The sequence below is a fragment of the Thunnus maccoyii genome, chromosome 18 (genome assembly GCF_910596095.1).
Source record: "Thunnus maccoyii chromosome 18, fThuMac1.1, whole genome shotgun sequence".
Classification (NCBI taxonomy): Eukaryota; Metazoa; Chordata; class Actinopteri; order Scombriformes; family Scombridae; genus Thunnus; species Thunnus maccoyii.
The window spans coordinates 26,530,284-26,555,080 of record NC_056550.1 but is presented as its reverse complement, the minus strand read 5'-3'; the positions used below and the strand labels follow the sequence as shown (position 1 = coordinate 26,555,080).

The 24,797-nt window shown below is 40.8% G+C and overlaps 1 protein-coding gene across 1 annotated transcript in view; it reads left to right on the top strand.

Moving 5' to 3' along the window:
• Positions 1-20,051, top strand: part of tmem104 (transmembrane protein 104) — a 57,556-nt gene extending 37,505 nt beyond the window's left edge. The window contains exons 9-10 of the mRNA XM_042393638.1: positions 4,899-4,992; positions 17,305-20,051. Of these exons, the coding sequence (XP_042249572.1) occupies positions 4,899-4,992; positions 17,305-18,068 (858 nt within the window). The 3' untranslated portion in view covers positions 18,069-20,051. The remainder of the gene's footprint in view (positions 1-4,898; positions 4,993-17,304) is intronic.
• The last annotated feature ends 4,746 nt before the right edge of the window (positions 20,052-24,797 follow it).

Below are 24,797 nucleotides of genomic sequence, written 5' to 3'. Positions count from 1 at the left end.
TTAGTGACAGGTGTGTAGGATCAAAACCGAAGAATCCATTGCACTCTCCATCACTTGATCTCACTTTATTTAACACAGCATTTCGATTCCTTTGACCTTCATCAGGCAGAATTCATGCAGATTATCTTGGCAGTTCTTCATATTTTAACCTATTAGGCCCAACTTGCACATAACATTAGTGCTGACCACTTTCCCAAATATACCAAGGTTTTAGAAATCAACATAAAAATGATGGTATGCCTTTGTGTAAAACCTGTTGAATCTACTGCTATTTGTTTTTTCTTGCGCTGTTGTTGAACATCTCTGCAAAGAAAGCTCTTTTATTTGGAGGGACATTTCCTGGACATTAAATTAGGCTAGAAATACAGTGTTAGTCCTTGTAATCTGATTGGTGCAGGTACAGTTTTCTTTACAAAACAAGGAGATGTTGCAGAGTTATTTATTTCAGCAGTGTTCTTGTGCTCTTGTGTTGTTATTGTTGAGAATACAGTTGAGTGCAGTCCAGTGTCCTCAGGACATTGTTCATTGTGGGAGTTTTGTGGGAGGTTGTAAGCTGTTGGGGGTGCTGACTTGATTCATGAGTGCATCAGAAACTACCATGAAATTCATCAGAAATATAGAAACAGGTTCAGTGCTGTTAACCCTGAGGGATGTTACTTGAATCTCCATCTCACCAAGGTAGATTCTGACCTGGTTTTAAGGTCTGTCTTTGTTGGAGATGATAATTAACTGTTAAAAGCTTTGGAAATAAATTATTGTGTCTTGTTGGCATATGAATATATTTTAAAGGAATGAAAAATCTAGATGTTTCATGTAGTATTGCAGCTGCTATACTTTTCAAATACCAACAAAATCACTCTGTGTAGTAATCAAAAATCGAACACATCAAACATAACTCCTGATTTAAATTAGGATTATTTTGCACATTTTAAACTGTAGACTACAGATTTTGACTTTAAACTCCACATAGACTTTTAAGGTAAAGTTGTACTTACACAGCTTTTAAACACTGATGTACTGAAAAATTTTGGTATATCTTTAAAAATGCAGACAAACATGTAGACAAACATATTTAAAGTGCTCAAACTAAGAATTGGAAAAATGGATTATTTTACAGTCATTACTGAAACTCTGGTAGTATATTGGTACTGGTATTGAAAAGTCAAAGTCAAAGAACAATTAATTTAAGTAACAAAACAAAACAAAAAAACAACATTCCAGTGCAGAGCGAACTACATGTTGCTTCATCAGATTCACTCGATTGCTTGAATCTGATGGAGAAACATGCGAAACAAGTAGTTTGCTCCTTTTGTTTTAATGTAATCCATTAATAAAATAGTTTCAATCCTAGTATCTTGGTGTGTGCCAGCTGGCACCCAGGAGAGAAGCACTGCTGTGCATGGGATAACCTCAGTTTCTGAACAATTAATTTAAGGTTATGTTTACCATTTCACTATAAAGTCCCTATTGAATACCATAAATATGCAGAAAATGCATAACACTGAAGAGTATTATGCTGATTTTCCAGTCTGTTTCAAGGCCACATTTTCTTTTTTAACTCTTAATGTTATCCATCAGTCTGTATTAGGTGAAGTCACACTAAAATTAAGAGGTGATTTGACTGTAAAACACTGTCAAAGTTTCAGGTTGGTCATTAGTTGTAGATAGTTACTAAACAAACCATTATGATTAGGTATAAAAATTGTGTTTCAGGCGTAAAAATATCAAAAAATTGACCCGTGTTTAACATCACGCTGTAGTTTGTAAAGACATATTTAGACTGAAACCAAAGGTGCTGGGACAGGGAAGACTGCTGAACCATTCAGGGCTAAAATACTGCTGTTTGTCAGCCAGCTGCCATTAATTTTACTTTCTTTTTCAGACACATTTCTCTTCATAATGGTTCATTCATTACCTCCGATGGATGTTGCAGATTTATGTTTTGGCTTGACTCAAGCTTAGACTGCACTTTGCCAAGAAGACAGCTGGTAATACTTAAATATATAGACACATAGGCATCATCATTATTCAGCAGAATAAAAAGGTTTTGTTTTTTTCACACCCCCAGCTGTCCATCTGTACCTCTGGAAATAATAGCTGACCATAGCAGTGTCCGAATTCATTCACTAGCTCACACATAGGAAATACTTTTTAGTCTACTGTTTGGTACTTTTGGATACTTTAAAGTAATTTCTTTGCAACGCCATTGCCTGGTCTTGCATGAATGCCTAAAGAAGTGTTGTTCCCATGGTCACTGTTCCCTAGACCCTAGACTTGGTTTAGAGTCATATCAGTACTCATGTACAAACAACTTAAAGGGGACATATCGTACTTCTTGTGATTTTCTGTCATTTTTATACTGTTATAACAATGGATGTTAAACATAGTCAAATTTCCAAAATTTGACGTGAACATACTGTTTGTAAAAATGCCGCCTTCAAGTCGAAAGCCAGGGCTTTAGCCTGCTCTGGATGCTTGGTTTGCAAAGTTACCTCTACATCCCCACAGCACTGACGTCAGGTCGTTTGCACATGCCCACAAATGGCAGTCCATTGGTAGCCTTTGTTGCTATGGTTGTTGCTATGGTTTTCCACGGGTTGTTCGCTCATCCACTCGCATATTTCGAATCGGATTTCGGCTCGAACATGTACAGATGTATTTGAGAAGTTTATATTTTGAGTAAAGACAGAGAAAAAGAAGCACAATCTGACAACTATTGTTTGTTTACGTAGCATCCGGTGCTTTCAGAAGTCTGTTCGGGGGCAGCTTCCTGGAACTGACCAATCAGAACAGAGTGGGCTGATCAGTAGGCGGGGCCTTAAAGAGACAGGAGCTAAAACAGCCTGTTTCAGACAGAGGCTGAACTGAGGAGCTGCATAAAGGACCAGTAGAAGATAAATAATGAGTTTTATGAACTGTAATCATGCAAAGATATTCTTAGTAGAACCCATAAATAAATAAATATGTAATAAATATAGACCTGGAAATGTCCATGATATGTCCCCTTTAAATTAATGATTAGTCAAAGTTTATGAGATTGATATTATCAGACTCCATTCATCTATCTTTCCCTTTTTCTTTATGTTCACACTTTTCTCTGTGTCCAACACTGAACTGAAGTCTTATTCTGTGATGTGTATTTAAGTGTGTATGAGTCCATCTGTGTTGGATGGGAGGGTGAGATCCCTGTTTAAAAACCCTGCAGGCTGCTCCTCAGATGGAATAGCACACAAGCGACTGCCTTAGAGATCACATGCCACTCAAACTGCGCAGTCAGACCTGAGACTGCCAGAGAATGGGGACAGAGGGAAGAAACGGATGAAGGGAATGAGTTTGAGCGGGCGTAGAGGAGGAGTGAGGAGAACTGATGGAATTGCAGCTACAGTAGCTGAGCCACTGCCTCTGATTGCAGCTCGTGATAAAGAAAGTATCTGATAGGCAATCAGAGTTTTGTGGCCTGAGAGGATTTGAAATTTTTTGGTCAAATATGGATTGGTCCACCTGTTCATCTGCTCAACCTATCTTTGAGACCGCTGATGGGATTTTGAAGGTACTTGGGGAATGATGCATCTGGTGGTGTTATCAAAATTACGCCTCAGGGAAGCAGCGCAATTACAAGTCAACAGCTGCAACTTGAAACTGATGTTTCAAGCAAGGACGCAGAAACTTGATAAAAGCACAAAGTCAAAGGCAAACGGGGTCTTTTTTTTACTAACTAATCAATTATTGTTTAGTGTATGAAATGTCAAAAAAATGAAGAATAATTCCCGTCATAATTTCCCAGAGCTGAAGGTGACCTCTTTAAATGACTTGTTCTGTCCGAACAACAGTCCAAAACCAAAAGATACAGTTTACAATGATATAGACAATCAGCACTCCCTCCAACAGAGGTGTGAATCTTCACTGGCTTCACGAATCGATTAAATTACGATGCATCTCAAATCAGACTGCAAGTGTGACCCACCTCAGTACATAAACAGTACAAAAACACAAACATGTAATGGCTACTCGACTCATTGATTCCATTACCCGAGCTTTGGTTTCTCTGTAGAGTTCACGCCGAGTTATATTCTTCACCTCAGAGTTGGTTTAAGTTGTTGTTTTGTTACTGCTGGAGTTTGCTGCTCTATTATGCTCCAGGTTTATCTCGCAAAGCTAATTATTTAGTCATTAAATCATAAAAAGCTTGCAACTGCTGCCTTTTTTTTAAAAAAATGAACTGCAAGACACCCAGTGTGTGCACGCTGTAGACTGTCTGGGTGCTGCACTGCCCTCGCAGCTTTTTCATTCTGTCAACATCACGCTATTAATTAACATTTAGAAAATTCATTTTTGACATTTGTGAATCGATTCACAATCGTCCACTTCTGCATCCACACCTCTATCCTCCAGTTTGAGAAGCTGGAACCAGCAAAAGTTTGCTTTGCTAAATTAATTGACAATCAAAATGATAATAAAATATTATAATAAAAAATAATAATGAGAATATTTATGTACAGACTTGTTTTCAAAGTTACAAAGTCCTTCACATTCAATTTTACTATTTGTTTTTTTACAATCAGCACTGATTAAATACATGTAACACACCAGTGCGTAATAAACATCCTCTGTAAGTCAGACACATTCTGCATTATTTGTGGTGGGTAACTGTCATTGCATCGGTTTCCTGTTATTTTCCTGCTCTTGTTATTGGATAGTAAAGGAGGTTCCTCACTTATGGCTGCTTTTATTACATGACTGTGAGTTTGGCTCCTCTTTTACCTCTCAGTGAACTAGTGATTGATATTTCTTACAGCTTTTTTCTTTTTCCTTTTCTTTCCCTTGAGTAAGTAGAATATATTTTTTGTCTCATAGGATAATTAAAATATTCACCTCTTACTCTTTGTTCCCTCCTGCAGAGCGTGTTCACTCTTCTGTTGGGGCCTTTCACCTTCTTCAACGCTCAGAAGACCAAATATCTTCAGATTCTCACCTCACTCATGCGCTGGATTGGTAAGAATAAACTATTTCTACATTTACTCTTTAACACTGATTATTACTGATATGTTCAATATATAAAACCGTCCATTTTCTCTACATTTTACCGTTCTCACGCCTTGCTTTCTTTGAGCCCTCGCATTCTGTCTCCTCTTTTTCTACCCACACATATTTCCATTTTCTCCGTGTCTCCCCCCATTTCTTTCATCCCTCGCTCCCTCCTGCTCTCGCCTGTGTGGCTGAGGTGCTCAGGTCCGTCCATCATGGTTCGGTCCTGCTCTGTGTCTTTGATTCCCATCTCCTCTCATTCCTCAGCCTGACAGGCTTGACAGCCCGTCTCAAGCTTGATTGGACCGTCACTCACAGGGTGACGGACGAAAATAAACCGCCCGTCCGGGGCCCGCAGTTAAAATCACAACACCACTGAATCATGGCGCTTCCGCCACCCCCGCACGGCCACGTGCAAGCTCGCATAAACAACACACACAAACACAGCAGCATCCACACACTGTCCGCTGCTGTCTGGCTGGCTAAATACCACAGGGGGTTTTAGCCGCACCTTTCACTCTTCCTCGTCTTGTCTTCACCCTCCCTCGGCTCTCCCCTGGCTCTCTCTCTCTGTACAGTAATTGATTGGTCGTGTCACTTTTGCAGGGCTCTTTATAGCACAGGCTAATGATTTAAAATGGCTTCAGCAGAAGCTCTGTGTTCCCTCTGTGTATTTAAGCAAAAACAGGAGGAAATGAACACTCAGAGATTCAACAGTGTGTGCTGGATCCAATAAGATAAGGGTTTGAATTTAGATTGTTGAAGAAAAACGTTATGCATTTCAGATTTGGTATAATATTTATTATATTTTGATATCTTGTCTTCATCACAAGATGATATGCTGAACTTGTTGCAAACAGTTGCTTATTTGCACAAAGTAGCGACATTATCATTCATTTGGAGTCGTGTTTCTGTCCACCTGGTGAGTTTAAGTCCAATATTCACTCTCTTTTAGCTCTGTTTCTGCTCTCTACCAACTCCTGAGATAAATATCTGGCCAAAAACGACGCTATGAGAGCGATGAGAGTGAACCAAAACAGCAAAGACAGCTAAACAATGAGCTGAAACTAACTATAAAGCTCTGTAAAGCCTTCCTAGTGTACACAAGCAGTTTGGGCTACGTATGGATTGTTTGTTGCAGCGTTGTGCTACTTGAGGATAAGATCATATATTATGCTGTTAAGATATTTTCTCCTTTCACAAATATATAAGTGTGTTTTTGTCGGACAGCTACAAGGTGTTTGGAGTCATGTAAAGTGCTGTATCGAGTATCTTGTTCACATGTGGATCCCAAATTGTACCTTTTTTAAAATATGTGTTTGTCAGTCAAAGGTATGTTTACTGGCAATTTAAATAACCATCTTAAAGTGAAACTCCATACAAGATCTGCCTTTTGTGTCACCTGCAGGCTTGAAGGGTGCCTGTAAAAATTTTAGTTTGGTTTTCCACCAAAAAATGTTGGTGTGATGATGCATTTTTCTAATATACAGTATTTATCCACTCATGTTTGTGTCTGTGGGTCCATTTTATTTGAAGCCACTGACATTGAACAGTCTACAGACGTTAGACGCCCCCCCCCGCCCCTCCTCTGCTCCTGACCATTACTCACCACTCCCAGGTGCACCTGCAGTCACCTGTGTAGGGACGTGCTGTGTAGGAAGTCAGGGTTAGCAGCTGGCCGGTGCGTCGGGGCTCTGCTTCCTGCCCTCGGCTTTCGGCCTCCTCACCGTTGTTGCCGCTCAACTGTAGTCACCTCCTTGTCCAGCGAGCCTTGTTTTTTTTTTTAACACTAAACATGAGTGATGGTGTGACTGCCTGCTGCTCTGTTGCCTGTAACACACTGTGATTTTCAATGGAGAAGCCATTAGCTTGGGTCAGTGTGACACTTTTGTAAGCCAGAACTCCTGACTGCAATCATTTGGTAACTTTTTTTTTTTTTAGTTGTTCCTGTACATTAAAATGGAAAGCGGTGCCCATCAGCCCATCAGTATGCTTTTTAGTTTATCACTGCTTTTATATGCAGTATGTCAGTAGCTTTTCAAAACAACTAGCTACAAACCAAAAATGATGCCTCTCACAACGATGTTCTGGCGTATTAAAGATAAAACTCACAAAGAGGCAATGAGGACGTTACAACTCAGATCCAATCAAAAAAAATCTGAATTGTTACTGATTTGCTTGTGTTCTCACTTTTATGTAAGTTTTATTGAATTTTACAATATAAAACCACACAAACCAGCACATTAAGAACTCTTTATGAAGTAATATCTTAAAGAAACCCACATACATCTAAACAACTTTTTTTTTTTTTTTGATATACTTGATTTTATTGTCATCATGGCATTTCATACATTTTACTGATGTTATATAGCCCATGTAATGATGAGAATACATTTTCTTTTAATAATATGCATAAATAATGTGTGTGTGAGTGTGTCACCCAGTGATACATCATACAATAAATTAAAATAATAAATAAATAATGACAATTTTACAGTACTGACTTTGATTATACAATGTTGTAAAAACGTCTTTGATCCCATTTCATATTTGAGAATCTACTTCAAGTATTCCATAAATCCATAGTTTATTCTTCTATCAGCCTTAAATTGTCTAAACCACAAACCCAATAGCTTCAATTCATTGTTCATTTATTATAATAACTTGACTTCTCGGACCATCTTTTTTTCAAATAGCTTCAAATCCCCCCTGATTTTATAAGTTAAATATTCCATCTGATATATTTGTTGAACATGTTTTTTTTAGAGCCAGTTTCTTGTTATCTGTTTCAGTGCTGTTATAAACAACATCCTTAACAAATATTTATCATTTTCATTTCGTATCATCGTGTAATTTCCTCGCACATTTACGCAGACACACGTGTAGAGAGCTGAATAATGTTGCAACCTGTAACATCTCCAGCCTTCTGCCCCCACTGTAAGCAGAACGGATCATTATCAGCACTCCAGAAGACCACAAACTCCTAAACGCTGACAAGAGCGGAGAGCTGTTTAATTGATATTGAGTGGTATGACAGAAGGGGAATAAGTTAACAACCTCCTCACTCAGTAAACGAGTATTAATCACTTCCATCCCTCTCCCCCCCCGGGACGCACAGATAGCTGTTTGGAATCGTACTGTCTATATTAACTGTAGTATCAGTGGCATATGGATCCTCCTCTTCCCGAGAGCAGCCATCAGAGAATAGATGTTAAAGATTTCAGTGCAGTGCTCCTTGATGAAAAAAGTCATCCTGCCATCGGTTTGTTTACATTTTCCTTGATTTTTCTCTCTGAAGCATCTTTTTCTGAGTGTATTTTTGACAGCTTACAAGAATTTGCTGCTAAACAGCTCTATTTAACAACGACTAGTGCCTATAAAAAGTAAGCATCCCAGCATTGGAAGTTTAAGAAACTGTTTGAATCAAAGTAGATTTAAAGTAGTTTTGACTTTCTCTTTGACATTGAAGTGTCTCCTTCTGTTGATCAGCGTAAAAAGACGCATTAAAGCTAATTTGATTCAATTTTATAAAACCATAAAACAAGGGAGTTAATACTTTTTATAGGAACGATCCAAAGATTTATCGTCCTATGTTAAAATACAAACTCTTTAAAGCGGCTATAATCAATATTTCTTAATACTGACACCACTGAAGAGCTGTCAGGGTGTAATGTGTTGATGTAATGAACCTACAAAGAATTATCAGTGACTCTGCAGCTCCTTTCGGCTTTACGGAGCTTTATAGTGAGTTTCAGCTCATTGTTTATCTGTCCAGCTGCAACTTTACTGCTCTGGTTCACTCTCAGCGCTCTCATAGTGTCGTTTTCAGATAAAAAAAAGCTCTAAAAAGTCACTGTACACTACCTGCTCAGCACCAAACAGACACAGTTAGCTGTAGACTAGCTGGTGAACATAGTGGAGCATTTAGCAGCTAAAAGCCAGATATTTCCCTCAGGAGTTGGTGGAGACCAAAAACAGAGCTAAAAGTGAGTGAATATTGGCATGATAATGTTGCTCCGTAACTGCTGGATGTGGAAATAAGTTTGCTAACAAGTTCAACATATATAAACTTAAAAGGTTGTTGTCAGATGTTTATGCTGCCCTCAAGTGGCTAAAAAGTCTGCTATTGCAGGTTTAAAAACAAAAATGTAGCATCATTGCATCTTTTAAAGCAAACTGACTGATTGTGATAAATGGATTTTTTTTGTGAAATACAGTTAACAGTTTCAACATTTTCCTTCACTACACCAAGACAAAATAAACAGTAAGACTCATAACTTGTATGTAATACACTTAGATGACTACAACATACCATAAGGAGCTAAGAGAAAGCCCTCAGGGATACTCACTGCTGACCAGTGCCATTTGAAATGGGTTGAGGGAGGGAGGTATTGTATTTGAAGGTCATATGGACTCTGGTGGCTGGTTGAGTGGAAAGTTCAGTTTGTCCAGAGCATGCAGCTCACGGGGGGGGACGGTGAAATATGACTGAGTCTTAATGAACCGTACAGCAGAACCACAGTTCAGAGGTCCTGAAAAATTACACTTTAAAAGGAGAAAAAAAAAAATCCCAGATTGGAAAACATCACTCTATCTGTCTTTCTATGACTATCCTGTTCTGAGCCAAGGACTAAAGCATCAGACCTTTTCCAGTGTAACTAAACAGCAACATCCACTCTCACTGATCTTACTTACAGTTATTAGTGACCCTGTCCTCCGTCCCTGCTTAGTATCGATGTTTCTTTTGTGTAATAAGAGATTTGACTTCCTGTTAAGATGACTTCCAGGGTGATTAGGGGAATGTTTGGAAGATGTCTGCTTTGGTCTGTGAACATGATCAATTGGATCCATACGCTGTAACTAAGCTTTTAATTATAGTTGGCGACCTCAGTGCCTTGTTAACCTCAGAGCCGCCTTTGTTTCATGACAAGAGAGATTTGGAGGGAGGATTCAACATAAGTTATTTTTAATAAGTTCATTTGTTACTTAGTAGTTTGTACTTTATGTTAAATCCTAAACCCGTGAAGGTTGGACTTGGCTGTAATCATATGCAGATGTAGTAAGAAGAGACAAAACTCTATTTATTTCATATTTCAAGGTATATTTGGCCCTAATTGGTTTATGTACATTTTGCACATTTTTGCATTTACAGACTGATGGAACAGAACTTATTTTCTTATTCAGGCTTGATTTTCTTATTTTGTACAATCTTTAACCGGCACTGCAGTCTCAATCCCAATTCTTCTTCTTCTTTTATTTTATGTGTGCATGACTGACAACTTTTCAATCACAGAAACACATTTCTAAAATTGTTTTTAGCTTTTTAGGGCCGTAACTAATTAATTATTGTCATTATTTATTAATCTCTAGACTTTTTTTCTGTTGCATTTTCAATTAATAGCTTAGCATTTTAATTTCAGTTTAATTCAATACAACTTTACGTATCTCTGTAATGGTGATTATATGCAGCAGTTCAGCAGATACATACACAACAACGTGAGAGAAAGGTAAAAAAACAATCAATGGGTATGAGAAAGAACAAAAGCTATATGTGAAGTTGGTAATGAATATAATAAATATAAACATAGTAAAGTAATGAGGGCATACAAAAGCATAAAAAAATACCTACGAGGATTTCAGAGTAACGATTACTTTTACAGACAATTAGCAACATCCTGAAGGCAATTATGAGAATCTACTTGTTAAAATACGCTCAGGTTTAAAAGTCAGAAAATAGAGAAAAAATGCCCCATGTGACATATTTAAATTGCTTATTTGGTCCAACAAACTGTCCCTATGAGTATCAATGTGCAACGATATAAGATGAACCAGTGAATGTTTGGAATCTTAAATGTTTTCCACCTGATTTTCCATTGATTTATCATTCAGCACTTGAGATGTGAGTGTTTTTTTACAGTTTTTATTATAAAATACACTATAAACTTAATAAATCAAACAAATGTTCTTCCTGCACACCGAATCTATCCAGTCCATCCTGATGGAGTGGAGAGTGTATGACGGAATATACCAGAAAACACAAACATATCATTAGTTACTGTCTTTCTGCTTAAAACATTTTAGAGTTGCTTTCAGGTTAAAGAGACAAGTGTGTTTAACTTCTTTATCTGTGGATAATGTGCAAATTTCCCTCCACCTCGGACCGACTGAGTGGACTAATTGATGTTTTCTTTTCATGAAACTGTTAGATAGTGTCATGGAGTTTGGCCGGTTCGTCCCTGTGAACCTGAGCGTCTGTATGGGGTGCTAAACAGTAGGCCAACTGCTGTGCTGATCTGTGCCGTGTTTACTGATATCCCTATCTGACATCGCAGAACTTGTTAAGAGGCAAGGCAGCCACTTATCACCCGGTCGTCCACCGAACGGATCGACGGCAGCAGCCCGCTAGCTCCGCTCCTGATAGATTTGACGTGATAGACGTCTACCGCAGCAAGAAGTACCGAAACCCTGGTGAGAACTGGGCAAAGAGCCGGCGCTACTAATTACCCCAGAGATTATCCAAGAGTGCTCAAAGAGTGTCTCTCTTAATTAATGATATGATGATTGCTGTGCTCTAAAAGCACTAGAGGGAGGAGATGTTTAAATTAGCAAACAAGAAGAGAAAACAACCCTGTGTTTCTTTAGTGCTGTCACACCAGCGCCTCTTCTTCTCCCATCAAACACTGAAGCACAGCTGAGAAGTCCTTGACCTTCCCCACTATCATCAAGGAATTGCTCACGTTTAAGTGTTATAAGTCATACTCTCCGAGGAGCGAGACCCCCCAACTTGCAGCTTTCTCCTGCTCCGTCGCACATGAGATTGATCACCTCTCACCTTCAACCGTTTTCTACTCATTAATTGAGTCCAGGAATCCCATCTCTTCTTCTAAGATAGCCACCGAAGACTCCTTCTCCGTAGGCAGTCGATGACTCCTCGGAGCATTGGGATCGTCTGCCAGCCTTGGCTTAACAGCAACAGCTTTGTTTGCCATCAGCGAGAATACAGCTGTAAGAGCCTCCTCTGGAGGGTTGTTAAGTTGAGGCATTCCTCACAAGGTCATCGCCATCCACATCCAGGTAATATAAATCACAGGCTGCCAGATCGACGGGCGCTAGTTATGTGGAAGTGATATGTGACTGTTTGACACCTGCTCAATTTACTCAGTTCCCGTTGTCGCGTGTCAGGTGTAGCGGAGAGAGAGCATTGGCTGGGCCCGCCGTGTCAATTTGAAAGTGCGTGTAATCACCCTATCCTGACAGATATCTGCAGGGGTAAATGGCTCATCCCCCGTCTGAATGAATGAGTTTTGCGGGACGGGTCTTTGGAAAGGCAAGAGGAGATAGATTTGATGCTGTTGCTACATGACTATAGACGGTGACAGATATGAAGCGGATGAGACTTCATCAGGAAGTCACCGGCTTCCTTCCTGTCAATACATAATAAGCACAGATACCATAAAGGAAGCCAGAGGCAATAATGTCTATAAGAAGAGATGACAAGTTTAGATTAGAACACACTGTCACGCAGATGTGTTTCATCTCCGTGTGTCAGATCGGTTTCAATGTCATTTGCAATAGTCACTGAATAATGCATATAAATGTGACTTGCGCCTCTTCCATGCATCAATCCACTGACTTGTACCGAATTTACTATGTAAATAAAGCATAAACTCTGTTTCCCTGCTCCTTCACAGCAGTCAAGGTGATCAGAGCTAATATGCTCTTATTTCATGGCTGCACAGTGCTTCAGCATTGACATTCATAGCTATACGTGCAATGAATGCGATAAAATTGTCACAGGCAGGCCCCGGTTTGCCCACCTCTCGTGCCGTATGATGCAGCTGAGTGTCGGTGACAAATGAGCACATTATGAAAAGCTTCATTCTAGTGGCTTTTGTTCTCGGTGTTCGGCTCCTCTCTACCATCTGATTGACTTTCAATTTCTTTTTTGAAAAATAAGGGGTTAGTTCCTGCGTCGTAAGTAAGACAAATGAGTTCCCCTGCCTCTAATTAGCATAAAACCTTGCGAGTTGTGGGCAGGAAAGAGTTGTTGTGTTGTAGACTTTACCATTTGCGGGAGATTCAGAGTGTTATTTCTTTATCGTTCATATTAAACTGGGAGCATCCCAGTATGACCAGCCGTGTCGTCCTTCCCTCGCAGGCTATTGCTACAGCACCTTAATCTTGGCTGGACTTGGGAAAAATGTGTTTTAGGTAATATAGTTATGCCCAGCCACCCAGAGGCACTCTTAATTAAAAGCCCCATGCCTGTTTTTCCTTCCTGTGCATCCTGCAAGTGTTGATGTCAAGGAGGGAGAAAAATGCACCTTTTTTCCTCCCTCCTGTACGGTGGACAGACAGGTGGCTGCGCTCGCCTTTTTCACACGTAGCTTCTTTACAGAGCAGAGGAAGGTGGGAACAAGATGTGAGTTTGAAGGAGAAAGAAGACAGGAGGGAGCGAAGGGAGCAGACAGATGGGTTGAAGGGAAGACTCTTTCACACATTAAAGAGGTTTTAGGTAGAGAGAGTATGTATGTCTGCAGCATGGCAGACATATGTGAAGACTGTGTTTTATGGCATCTGAAGACAGAGATATAATGATGTTTTCCCCCAGGTGTCCGCGTGTCCTTGAAAGTTGGTCCGCTGCCCAACCGTTTTCAACCCCTCGTGTGTGGCGAGAGGAGAGGATTGCAACTCGCAGAGCTTTTCCTCCGAGCCAGAGATTACATTGGATGTAGGCCAAAGATGCATTAAATATTGAACACTTGTGCAACAGGTTTACAGACTGTGTGTGTGTGTGTGTGTGTGTGAGATTGCCCACATCTACTTTGATGTAAGTGTATGGAAAGTGTGAAATAAGGGGTTGGAATGTAGCTAAACGCTCTGTTTGATCAAAAATCAGTATATTTCTCTGTTGTAGTCGGTGTAGCCTTAAATCCGTTTCACCAGACAGAAGAACCATTAAAAGTTAATTAAATGAAGAAGGAAACTTGCATCATTTATTTCCATTTAGCATCTGCATCTCATCCCCTTTTTGTTTTGTTTTAGACCAATAAAATCGAGACAGAATACACAGTAAACTCGGCAGCCACACATTTCTCTTGTATCTTCAGGTAATGCTAACCCATTGTTGCTAACTTTGGAGCTAACCCCCTTCACTTTTCCAGCATTTGGGAGAAACAACAGACGTGACTTTTTAGCATTTATTAACTGACACACTGTAGTCTGTACTGTACATTTACTGCCAGACTGACAACTTACTACTAACCTTTTCCTCTGCTCCGCTTGCATCCACCGTCACTTCTCTGCCCCTCGCTCTTTCTCGCTCGCTACGCAAACATACTCCTTAACGGAGCCACGCTACCAATACTATAGTACTCCTGGAAGGCTGTTGATGTAGCGCTTTTCTCCTTATGAAAATAACACAGAGATTATTCGACCAATGAGAATTAAGTCGGACGAGAGCATATCGACCAACTAATAGACCAGTCGACCAGCAGACTACGGCTCTAATAAAATCTAGTTTGGATCTTCCTCCTGCCTTCTTTATAGTAACCAGTGTTTATTAAAATGAATGTTACTCTGCTGAGTCTCCGCTGGTTAAACCTCCATCAGTCTTTTTCTCCATCATCACTACCTGGATGCTGTAATTAATTTTTTTTGCTTTAGTCTCAGTATGTTTCAATCTTGATACTGTATCGCAGTGAAGTATTTTTACACTCTCCGTTTTCATCTTCTTATAATAAAATTAAAAAGTAATAGTTTTCTCTTAATACCTTACAGAAAACTTTTTTCTAGACACTTCTGTCCCGAATGCCTTTGTAGCTGATCACGGTTTCTCCTTCCCATTGTGCAGTCCGCACCCGATAATTGGAATTTGGATTTTCATCCCCCCTCGACATACATTAGTGTGTCATTGCAAGAGCACACGGTAGCTGATTAATAGAGCCCCGTCTGAAACTGAAAGTTCTCGGCCTGAATACTTTTCCCTCCACCCCGTTAAAGCGGCGTGACCGGCGCTGGAAACAGAAAACAACAGGATTCTAGGACCTGCTGTACTCGCCCTCCTAAGTATTCCCATCAAAGGCTGCAGGAATGTCACTCTCTCAGTCATGCATCACACTTTCAGTCTCACAGAGCAGCGTGGAAGTGTACGGTAGAGAACGATTTTCTGCATATGTGTGGCAAATTATGGCGCGAGTGGCACTTTCCTAAATGTCACCCTGTGTTTAAAGGACAGCTTGATGATGAAAGTTGAGGAGCTGGCTGCTGGCCATCGCCAGGGCTATGACTAACTCTTGGGTGTCACGGGCTGATTGAGTGTGAGTGGAGGTGAGATGGCTTACTGGGCCACATGACTGTCAGCCCCTAACAGGATTGCATGCCACGCTCAGAGGTCTCCTTTAGATACGCTCATGCTAGTTTCCAGAGAGGCACCTCTAGAAATCAATTGGAGATGCGATGTGAACAGCAGGAGGTGGAGACACAAGGGGGCCCTCCTCCTTTATCCTCACCTGCCTCCAATGACTTTATACCGGGGCCATGAAATGTTCTTTAGTTGGTTTTTCCAACCTGGTGTTTCTGGGACAAACAGCTGGAAGGCAGTTCCACATTGGGAGGAAGACTTATCACCTTCAGCTTTTAAAAGCTGTAAATGTAGTGTTTTAATATCACTATCATGAGCAGGGTTTATGAATATAGCACATTTTATACATAAAGGGAATTCAAAGTGCTTTACGTAATGCATTAAAACATAAAACAGAAATACTGCGGGCCATTAAAATACAAACTTAAAGATTACAATTTAATTAAGATAAAAACTGAATTAAATTGATGGCAGTTCAGGATGTAGGAGCAAAGTAAAGACAGTGTAGGACATATAATGTTTGATATCTTCTGGACGTTTGTTCCAGATCTGTAGCGTTTAGTAACTAAATGCTGCTTCCGCATGTTTGATGTTTGATGGTAAAAGACAGTCAGGGGTGTCAGATTTATGAGTAACGAGCCGCTGTACAGTCGGTGTTACCAATTCACATTTTGTGGGGAGGCTTCTTAATTAAAAGACTGGTACACTGTGGTAGAAAAATGGGTTTACAGTACAAAACATGAACAAACTGACATTTGTTAAAGGTGGTTTTGTTGTCAGATGATGTAGAAAGGTATTTAAAGCCAGCGGAAACATGCCAGCGTTTCCTCTGTAATTGTACAAGCCAACGAAACCCCCACCAGGCTACAAAAAATCTTTTTCTAATGCCAAAAATAACGCCAAATATCCAATCATTCGGAAATCAATAGCATTCAGGGGCGTCTCTGGTGCAGCACCGTTCCAAAAAATGAGTCAACATCTGTGTCGTTGCCTGAGAAACTCTTGATAGCTCCTTTTAATGAATAGGGCAGTGCGGGCGGCAGAAAAGTGACGAGCGGAGCAGAGGAAAAGGTTAGTAGTAAGTTGTCAATATGACAGTAAGTGTACAGAACAGACAACAGTGTGTCAGATAATAAATGCTGCAGCTTGTCAAGACAAAGAAAAGTCAAGTCTTTGGTTTCCTCAACTGTGAAGGAACATGAAGGGGGTCAGCCCGCCAAGATCTGTTTTGTTGGCGTGCATGGAGGGTGGAGTTTGTCTTTGGACAAGAATGTAGTAATGCAGTTCAGGGAAAGCAGCTAAACATGGGAAGATGTTATTAACCTGCAGGCATGTTATTGTAAAACTCCTCATTGACGAATGAAAAGTATGGCTCAAAAACTTCTTCTGTTTTCCACACGGTACCCGGCCATCGGAGGTAAACTGAGTAGGGATGACCCAGTATAAACTCAACACTCCACAGAGAACAGAACCTGCCCAATATGGAGTTTCAATCTAGTACTGACCTACTTCTTTAAATATTAATGAAGACTGATTACACCACACATTTATTCAGTTCAGTTGCCCAAAGAAAATAGTTCCTGAGCTGTGAAATTGAGACCGCAGTCTATAATTTCTTAACTACATTGAGAAATGCATATGTGACTGTGCCATCGATTTAATTTGAATATGAAATAATAACTTATAACACTTAACTGACTCGCAGGAAGAGTCTGTACTTGATCCACCCAATGTGTTTTGATACAATAAGTGTGTATTTGGGTCTTTCTCTTTTATTTAAAGCGACACTTTTGAGAGAAGAACCTTTCTTTTACAAATGAAAAGTTTAATTTAATTATCCATCTTTGGTCTTCGGTTCAGAGGTTTTTCAGTTACGCCGTGGTCTTTAATACGTCTCTTTTGTTTTCTTTTTACAGCGTTCACCATGATGATCATCTTGGCTCTGATCCGTATCGGTAAAGGCACCGGCGAGGGCCACCCGCCGGTCGCCTCCCTCTCCGGCGTGCCCAACCTGTTCGGAGTGTGCGTCTACTCCTTCATGTGCCAACACTCCCTTCCCTCCCTGGTGACGCCCATCTCTGACAAGAAACACGTCGGCACCCTGGTGTTGGCGGACTACACCCTGATCCTCGGCTTCTACGTCCTCCTCTCGTTCACCGCCATCTTCTGCTTCGACAGCTCGCTGCTGCACGACATGTACACCCTGAACTTCACGGACAACTGCAACGTGTTGGATATCCAGTTCCTGCGCTACTTCTTGGGCTTGTTCCCCGTTTTCACCATCAGCACCAACTTCCCCATCATCGCCGTCACGCTCCGCAACAACTGGAAGACTCTGTTCCACCGGGACGGAGGAACCTACCCGTGGGTGGTGGACCGCATCGTTTTTCCCCTCATTACTCTGGTGCCCCCGATCGTGGTAGCCTTCTGCACCCACAACTTGGAGTCCTTGGTGGGCATCACGGGGTCGTACGCTGGCACGGGGATCCAGTACATTATCCCAGCCTTACTTGTGTATTACGGTAGACGCCATCTGGAGCCCGTGATGGGCAGGGATGCCATCAACAAGCACCGGTCTCCTTTCCGTCACACCTTCTGGGTGTGGTTTGTTGTTTTGTGGGCCGTCTTCTGCCTCATGTTTGTCACAGCCAACATCATCCTGACTGACACCAAGAAATGAGAACTCACTGTTCCAAGAACTTTCGATTAAAAAAAAATATATAAATATCTGTTTGGCCAGTCTCCCTACTCCTGTACACAAGGCCTTACTTGCTGCTGGTTGGACAGTGTGCCTTTTTATGGGACTTTTGTTGCATATGTTGTATGTAATTAAGAGTAATTTATCAAATTTGTTAAAAGGGACCAAATGACAACTATTTATGTTCCATTGTAAAAGCTGGAACAGTGCATGACAATAACAAACTTGGAAAGGGTCATTTATTATAAGTATGTTTTGTCAACATATAACTGACAGCCTGAGGTTTTCACAAGTATTTGCACTTACAGTACACAACTTTTTTTAAAAAAAAAAAAACATATTTAAAGGGTTCAGTATGCTTCAAACAAACTAAAGGCAGAAGTGTTTATAGTTGTTCTGAAGGGAGACGCTCGACGGCGGGGTCAAAAGCTTGACCGTCGTGCTGTAGATGACGCACAATGAATCATTTGAACGGAGACACACTTTCAGACACTTTCTCCTGGAAGGCATTCGTCGTGTCGCGCTCGGTCGTTCACACGGAAAGTGACAGAAGTAGGTGTGAAGAAAGACAGATAGAAGAGCACTAGAGAGAGAGAAAGAGAGAGAGAGAGAGAGAGAGAGAGAGAGAGGTTGAAATCCTGCATATTTTCTCACCTCCGTATGTGTGGTTTTCAGGTTTCTGGAAGTTACAAAAAAAAAACTTGTGGGACTTAAGCCTGAGGTTATTTCAGACTGCGTTTGACAATCTGACAAGCACTTTGTTTGAAGCATGCCGACGCCTCAAGACTTCTGTAGGTTGTCCGTTTTTCAGTACGGCTCATTCAAATCCCAAACTATTGAGAGTGCTGAGTAATCCACAGGACCTACAGAGCAAATAAAATATATCAAAGCAATTGAAAGAGGAGAGTAGCAACAAGAAAAAAAGACGTCTCCCTGGCTTAATAATGAACTTGGAATAACAACCAACAAACGAATCAGGGATGATTATTCTTTCGTGGCTGACGTGTATCCATCCCTCACCGGTTGGCTGACTCTGATCTCGTCATCCCCCCCTCCCCCACTCCTTGTGAACAATGAAGCTCCGTCCGTGACAGATCCACTGACAAATAGGCCTCCAGGATGAGCTCCATCTCTGTTTATCACCACACACACACACACACAGGGCATGTCTCCCGTCTTTTACTGCTCAGCACCCGTTCATGACTCTGTCAGCTTCATACTGTATCCATCACACATCCCCCCCCCCCCCCCCCTCCTCCAAACACCTGACAGGGTAATAGTGATCTGCAGTGTTCCAGCTTTGGCTAAAGGGAAGGCATCTGTGGCCAGAAGTTAAACGTACTGAGCCGACTGTGACTGCGGATCTTCATACACGGACACTCTGTACTGTGGTTTAGTAACGCTGATCTTCACTGACACTCTGGCAGCTTCCTTTTATGAGTTGTGCCTGTTAATGAAATTCATTATTGCCCTTACAAAGATATGACTGTATGTTTGTGTGTGTGTGTCCATGTGAGTGATTGAATAGATATTGTTTGATGTGATTCTGATGACTCTTGTTTGGAGTTGTGAAATGTGCCTTTTTACAGGGTTAATTTTTCTTGCCCTAAAACTTATCGACTCTGCTGTTTTTTCTCGTCTTATGAAAAGCTGCCTGACAACATCTGCATGTATTTCATTTAACTGTGTCCCCAAATATACTTGGGATATAATCTATATAATAATAGAGATTATATAGATTATATATCAGTATAATTTTGGGTGTATAATCCTTGTTTGTTTTTTTATTTCTGTTCTTTTTTTTTGTTACATGGTTTTTTTCCCCTCTCTTGTATCTCTGAGAATCTTTTCTATTTGTTTGGCCAGGTTGTGATCAGATCATTGATATGGATGTTTACTGCTTTAATGGATGTTCTGTTTGATTTTTATGATTCACAAAGAAAATAAATAAAGGCTTTATGTTCATCTGAGCCTCATGAATCTTAGTTACTTGAAGGACCAGTGTGTAGGATTTAGTGGCATCTAGTGGATGCGGTTGCACTCCTCCTCCTCCCCTTCTAAGTACGCAGGAGAACCAACGGTGGCTGCGACACTCAGGAAAGACCCTCTCTAGAGCCAGTGTTTGATTTGTCCGTTCTGGGCTACTGTAGAAACATGGCGGTGCAACATGGCGGGCTCCGTGGAGGAAGATCTGCTCCCCATGTAGATATAAAGGGCTCATTCTAAGGTTACGAAAACACAACAATTCTTATTTTCCAGTGATTATACACTAATTAAAACATCTGCTCGACGCCACTAAATTCTACAAACTGCACCTTTAAAGGGGAATTTGGTTTTCTTACAACCAGGGTCGTCTTTTGTAGTTTTTGCCTTCATGCATATCATTTATTTATTTATATTTTTCTTGTATTTTTGGACATTGTGCGCCTTTATTAGATATTAACAATATAGAGATGAAACGTGAGATGGGGAATGACGTGCAAACATTTAAAAAAAAAAAAAAAATTATCTGAACTACTTGAACTTATGATTTCTATTTCAATGTCATTGCATTGCAGAGCTTCACGATATGGCCATAAATTAGTTTAATATAAAGGAAATCCTGATGTTACAGTACAATAGTCTAAAATGTTATTCACACTTTGTGGCAGCAGTTTGTGAACTTTCCTGTTTCAACACGACGATACAACTTTATAGTCTACTCAGGTGGAACATTTTCAACAGCTCCTTAAAACATCACACACACCACGACGGCCATAGGAAAACTCCAGGTAATAAAATACAATACAAAGAATGTAGGAAAAGCAGTGTAGAGCATGCCAAAGGTCCCTGGCATAAATTCCTTCTTATTTATACACTTTGTAGCCGGAGGCGCCCCGTAGCACAAAAAGCCGGCTCCATGAAGAAATGGTTTTCTCAGTTCGGTGTGGAAGAAACGTGACCGGCCTGCACAGAGCTCAGACCTCAACCGGAACGCTGCGAGCCAGATCTTATCACCTAACATCAGTGTTGGGCCTCATTGATGCCCTATGGGAGCGAATCCCTGCAGCCGGCTTCCAAAAATCTAGTAGAAAGTCCGAAACCAGGAAGAGTGGAAGCTGTTATAGCAGCAGAATCGGAATGAGACGTTCAACAATGGGTGTGATGTTCGTGTGTCCACATGCTGAAAGCCATACAGAGTACTTTTCTGGTTGAAGGAATGACCATATGTATGTGTTTATTTTGAGTGCAGTGGTACAGTATGTGCCTCTCCTTTATAAAAGATACTGTATATAATATTCCAGTGATTGCAGAGATGAGCTAGCTTATATTCAGAGGGAGAAACACACTTCACTACTATGAATAAACATTTGTGGCACAGATTGTTTGAGCTCAACAAGAAAGTAAAGTTGTGGCTTTGCAATGCAACCGACCGTTAATATGGAAATATGTTTTTGCTTCCAAATAAAGAGCACATACATTAAACATTTAGTGTTATCTGCATCCAAATCAACAGAACGACAGTCATGTGATACACGTGTCATTCAAGTAGAGGCAGTGATTACGATGTTATAAAACTTTAAACCATTAAAGCCTGTGTAAAGGTAATGAAAGACCAAAGGGTTGGCTTATCGTTTTAATGTGTTAGAGTTGTGCGAGGATGATCATTTGCTTTGTTAATGTGTGCATGTCCTTGTAAGAGGGAATATGTTTTAGAAAGCCAGCTCCTCTTTCCGTTCTTGTTTAGGCTCAGATAAGGTAACATCGCGGGTCTGGGAGTAAACAGGAAAGGTCAAAGGGTTAAAAGCCACAGACAGGTTCAGGAGATGTGGCTCTTATCTAGCATACATGGGCATGTAAATGTTTACCTCGTAGCTGTTCTCCATTGGCTGTAATCCATAAGTTTGTATAATTTGACCAATCGGTGACCATTTCTTTGTCTCTGAAGACCACAAGAAGGTGAGACAGGGGGAATGGTTTGCTTTGTTCTGTCTCCTTATTGATCAATAATAATTCCATTAATCTTGTGTCCAGTGTTTTAGCGGCAATTCCACGACACCTGCTCACTGTTTCATTGGCCCGTGGATTAATTTAACAAATTTCATGAAAACCTGTTTCCTATTTTTTGAGAAATAAGTAGGAAAAAGTCTGCAAACAGACAGATGAATGGGACTGAAACCATTAACTCCTTGGCAGAGGTGCTGTAATGATGTTGACACCACAGTGAAGCTGGTTCCAAAACAAAATCTTCCTTTAAGATTCAATGTACCTGGTTAAATGTGAGAGAAATTCATCATTAGAGATGATATCTGTGCTCGCAGCAGGACGACGTGTGTTTGAACGGTGCCGTATAAAATCATTTCACCGTCTGGCCAGTTTCCAAACTCGCTTGTTTTGAGAAATAAATCCAGTTCGTTCCCACTGCCTTTAAAAAGATTCACTCTCGGGAATTGAACGCATGAATCAGCGCAGCTTTGCTGTTGCTTTAGTCATAGCACAATTCTGCATTCAGCTTTACATCTACACAATTTCACAGACTCACGGTTGGCAGTATGTGTATCTGCTCTCCAGGTAATTGGCTTTTTCTTTTTTTTCACCTCAGAGTTCACCTCAATCTTTCCTGAAGCACCTCAGTAGTTTTTTTATTGACATACGAGATCCTTGTTTTTATTATCAAAGCAAACCTCCCTCTCTGAATTTCAATCTCAGCAGGGCCGCTCCGTCGTAATTTAATTTACCCTCTGCCCTTTTATGTATGTGGGGTGTGTCTGCATGTTTGGGGGAATAGCTATAATTGGAAATGCAAACTTGGCGCCGTTTAATTAATTCACAGTGTGCTTAATTGCTTGCATGGTTTATACAGTGCTGTTAGCAGGCTGGAGGAGAGAGAGAGAGTAGTTACTGCCTGCTGCTTGTTTGCAGATATTTCCTGGCGTGAAATTTAGTTTTTTTTTTTTTTTTTAACTGTGTGTTCATGAGCATCTATCAAAACTAATCAAAAAACCTGCAATCAGGCAGTTGTGTCATCTTCCTCACTGAAGCAGCAACTGGATCAGATTATCTGCAGAATTAAACTCTGCTCCCTCGTTAATGAGCTGATATTGATGCACAGTGTGGCATCACACTTCACATCTCCATATATTTGATGTATTTCACATTATATGTACTAATATTGCATTTAATCTATTAACTTGTTGATGTGCATTTAAATGTATGAACGCTGTGCTCATGTTCATATTTGTGTTCTTTCACATCTATGTTTCTTAAAGTTGCAAGAGTAGCTTTTTACCTCACATTGACTCATTATGGAAATATTTCACAATCAATAGTCTCTAAAGGCTGGATTGAACATTTTGTGTTAGTCAGATTCCAGGAGAAAAAACTGTGTTGGATTGTTTTATGACACAGAAGAAGAAGAATCTGTAACCAGAAGTGAAGTGAAAATGCAAGAATATGATACATACTTCACTCAAAGACAAGCAAAACTTATTAAAAGAAACAGAAACAAAGAGAAACCATCCCTAACATGCCTTTGAGAAAAGACAGGTCTTAAGATGAGATTTAAAATATTCAGCAGAGTTTGCTGACCTAACCCCCCCCCCCCCCCCCCCCCCAGGTAGACTGTTTCACACCCTGGGGGCCGGGACAGTGAAAACTGGGTCACCACAGGTCCTGAAATAAAGAAAGAAAGAAGAGGAACAGGAAGAGAGGATTGTGATTGGTTCCTCTCATTCAAATACAGCAACAAAAGAATCCTGAGCACACTGGACCTTGACCAAAACCAGTCACTGCATTGATGGGGAAGGGGTCAGTGGAAGATTAATAAGGACATTTACATCCAACACCGGAGACCATCTTTGAATAGAGACAGAGTTTACAGTTTCCCCGACATATACGAGACCAAAGTTACATACCGAGGTCACATAATGACAAATGAGCCGGTTTGAGTCGCAGCTTATTATGGTGAAATATTACAACAACAGTCCGACTCAGTGTGAGTCTCGGAGCGCGGCAGGTGAGCGGACTGTCGATCACAGCCGTCAGTCAACACCCACAGAGCAGACATCAAAGCTGCTATAAGTCTTAAAATATTATTAATGGAGCAAGAATTTCCAAAACGACCACCAGCACACTTATTAGAGGGAGTCAGTTAAAGTATCTAGCAGCCGTCGTTGGTGCACTTTGAGGTATTTTCACGCTGTGGTCGTTGCCACTTGGCTAATAAAGGCCATTAGATGAGGTTGAAAGCTGCAGAAAAAGGTAGTTAGCAGACACACTTTTTTGCATTGTTTCTCGGCTGCATGATGAAGTAATTGTTTCCAATTCGCTCCTGCAATGACCCCATTTTCCCGCCGTAAAGACAGAAAGATTCATCACAGCCGTCGTCCCTTTACAGGAGCTCAGAGTGTTCGTTGCACAGGTTGGACGGTCAGAGAACGACTCCCAGGTTCGTCCTTGGGAAGAGATAGTAACACACACACACACACACTGAACCATCTGCAGTCGAATCCATTCTGGCCTACAGCTTTATTACTAGATTTATTTACTCTGGCTGCTCCAGGTGCCACTGTGAGACCTGCTCGCCCCCCGACAGGTGAAGCCCCAGCGGTGGAGGCGATTATGACTCTACAGTATCAACTGGCTTTATTGAGCGTCAGCAGCAGCAGCAGCAGACGGGACACTACGGCACAGACACAAAAATCGGACACCGCGTCCCGTTTCAGGCTGCTC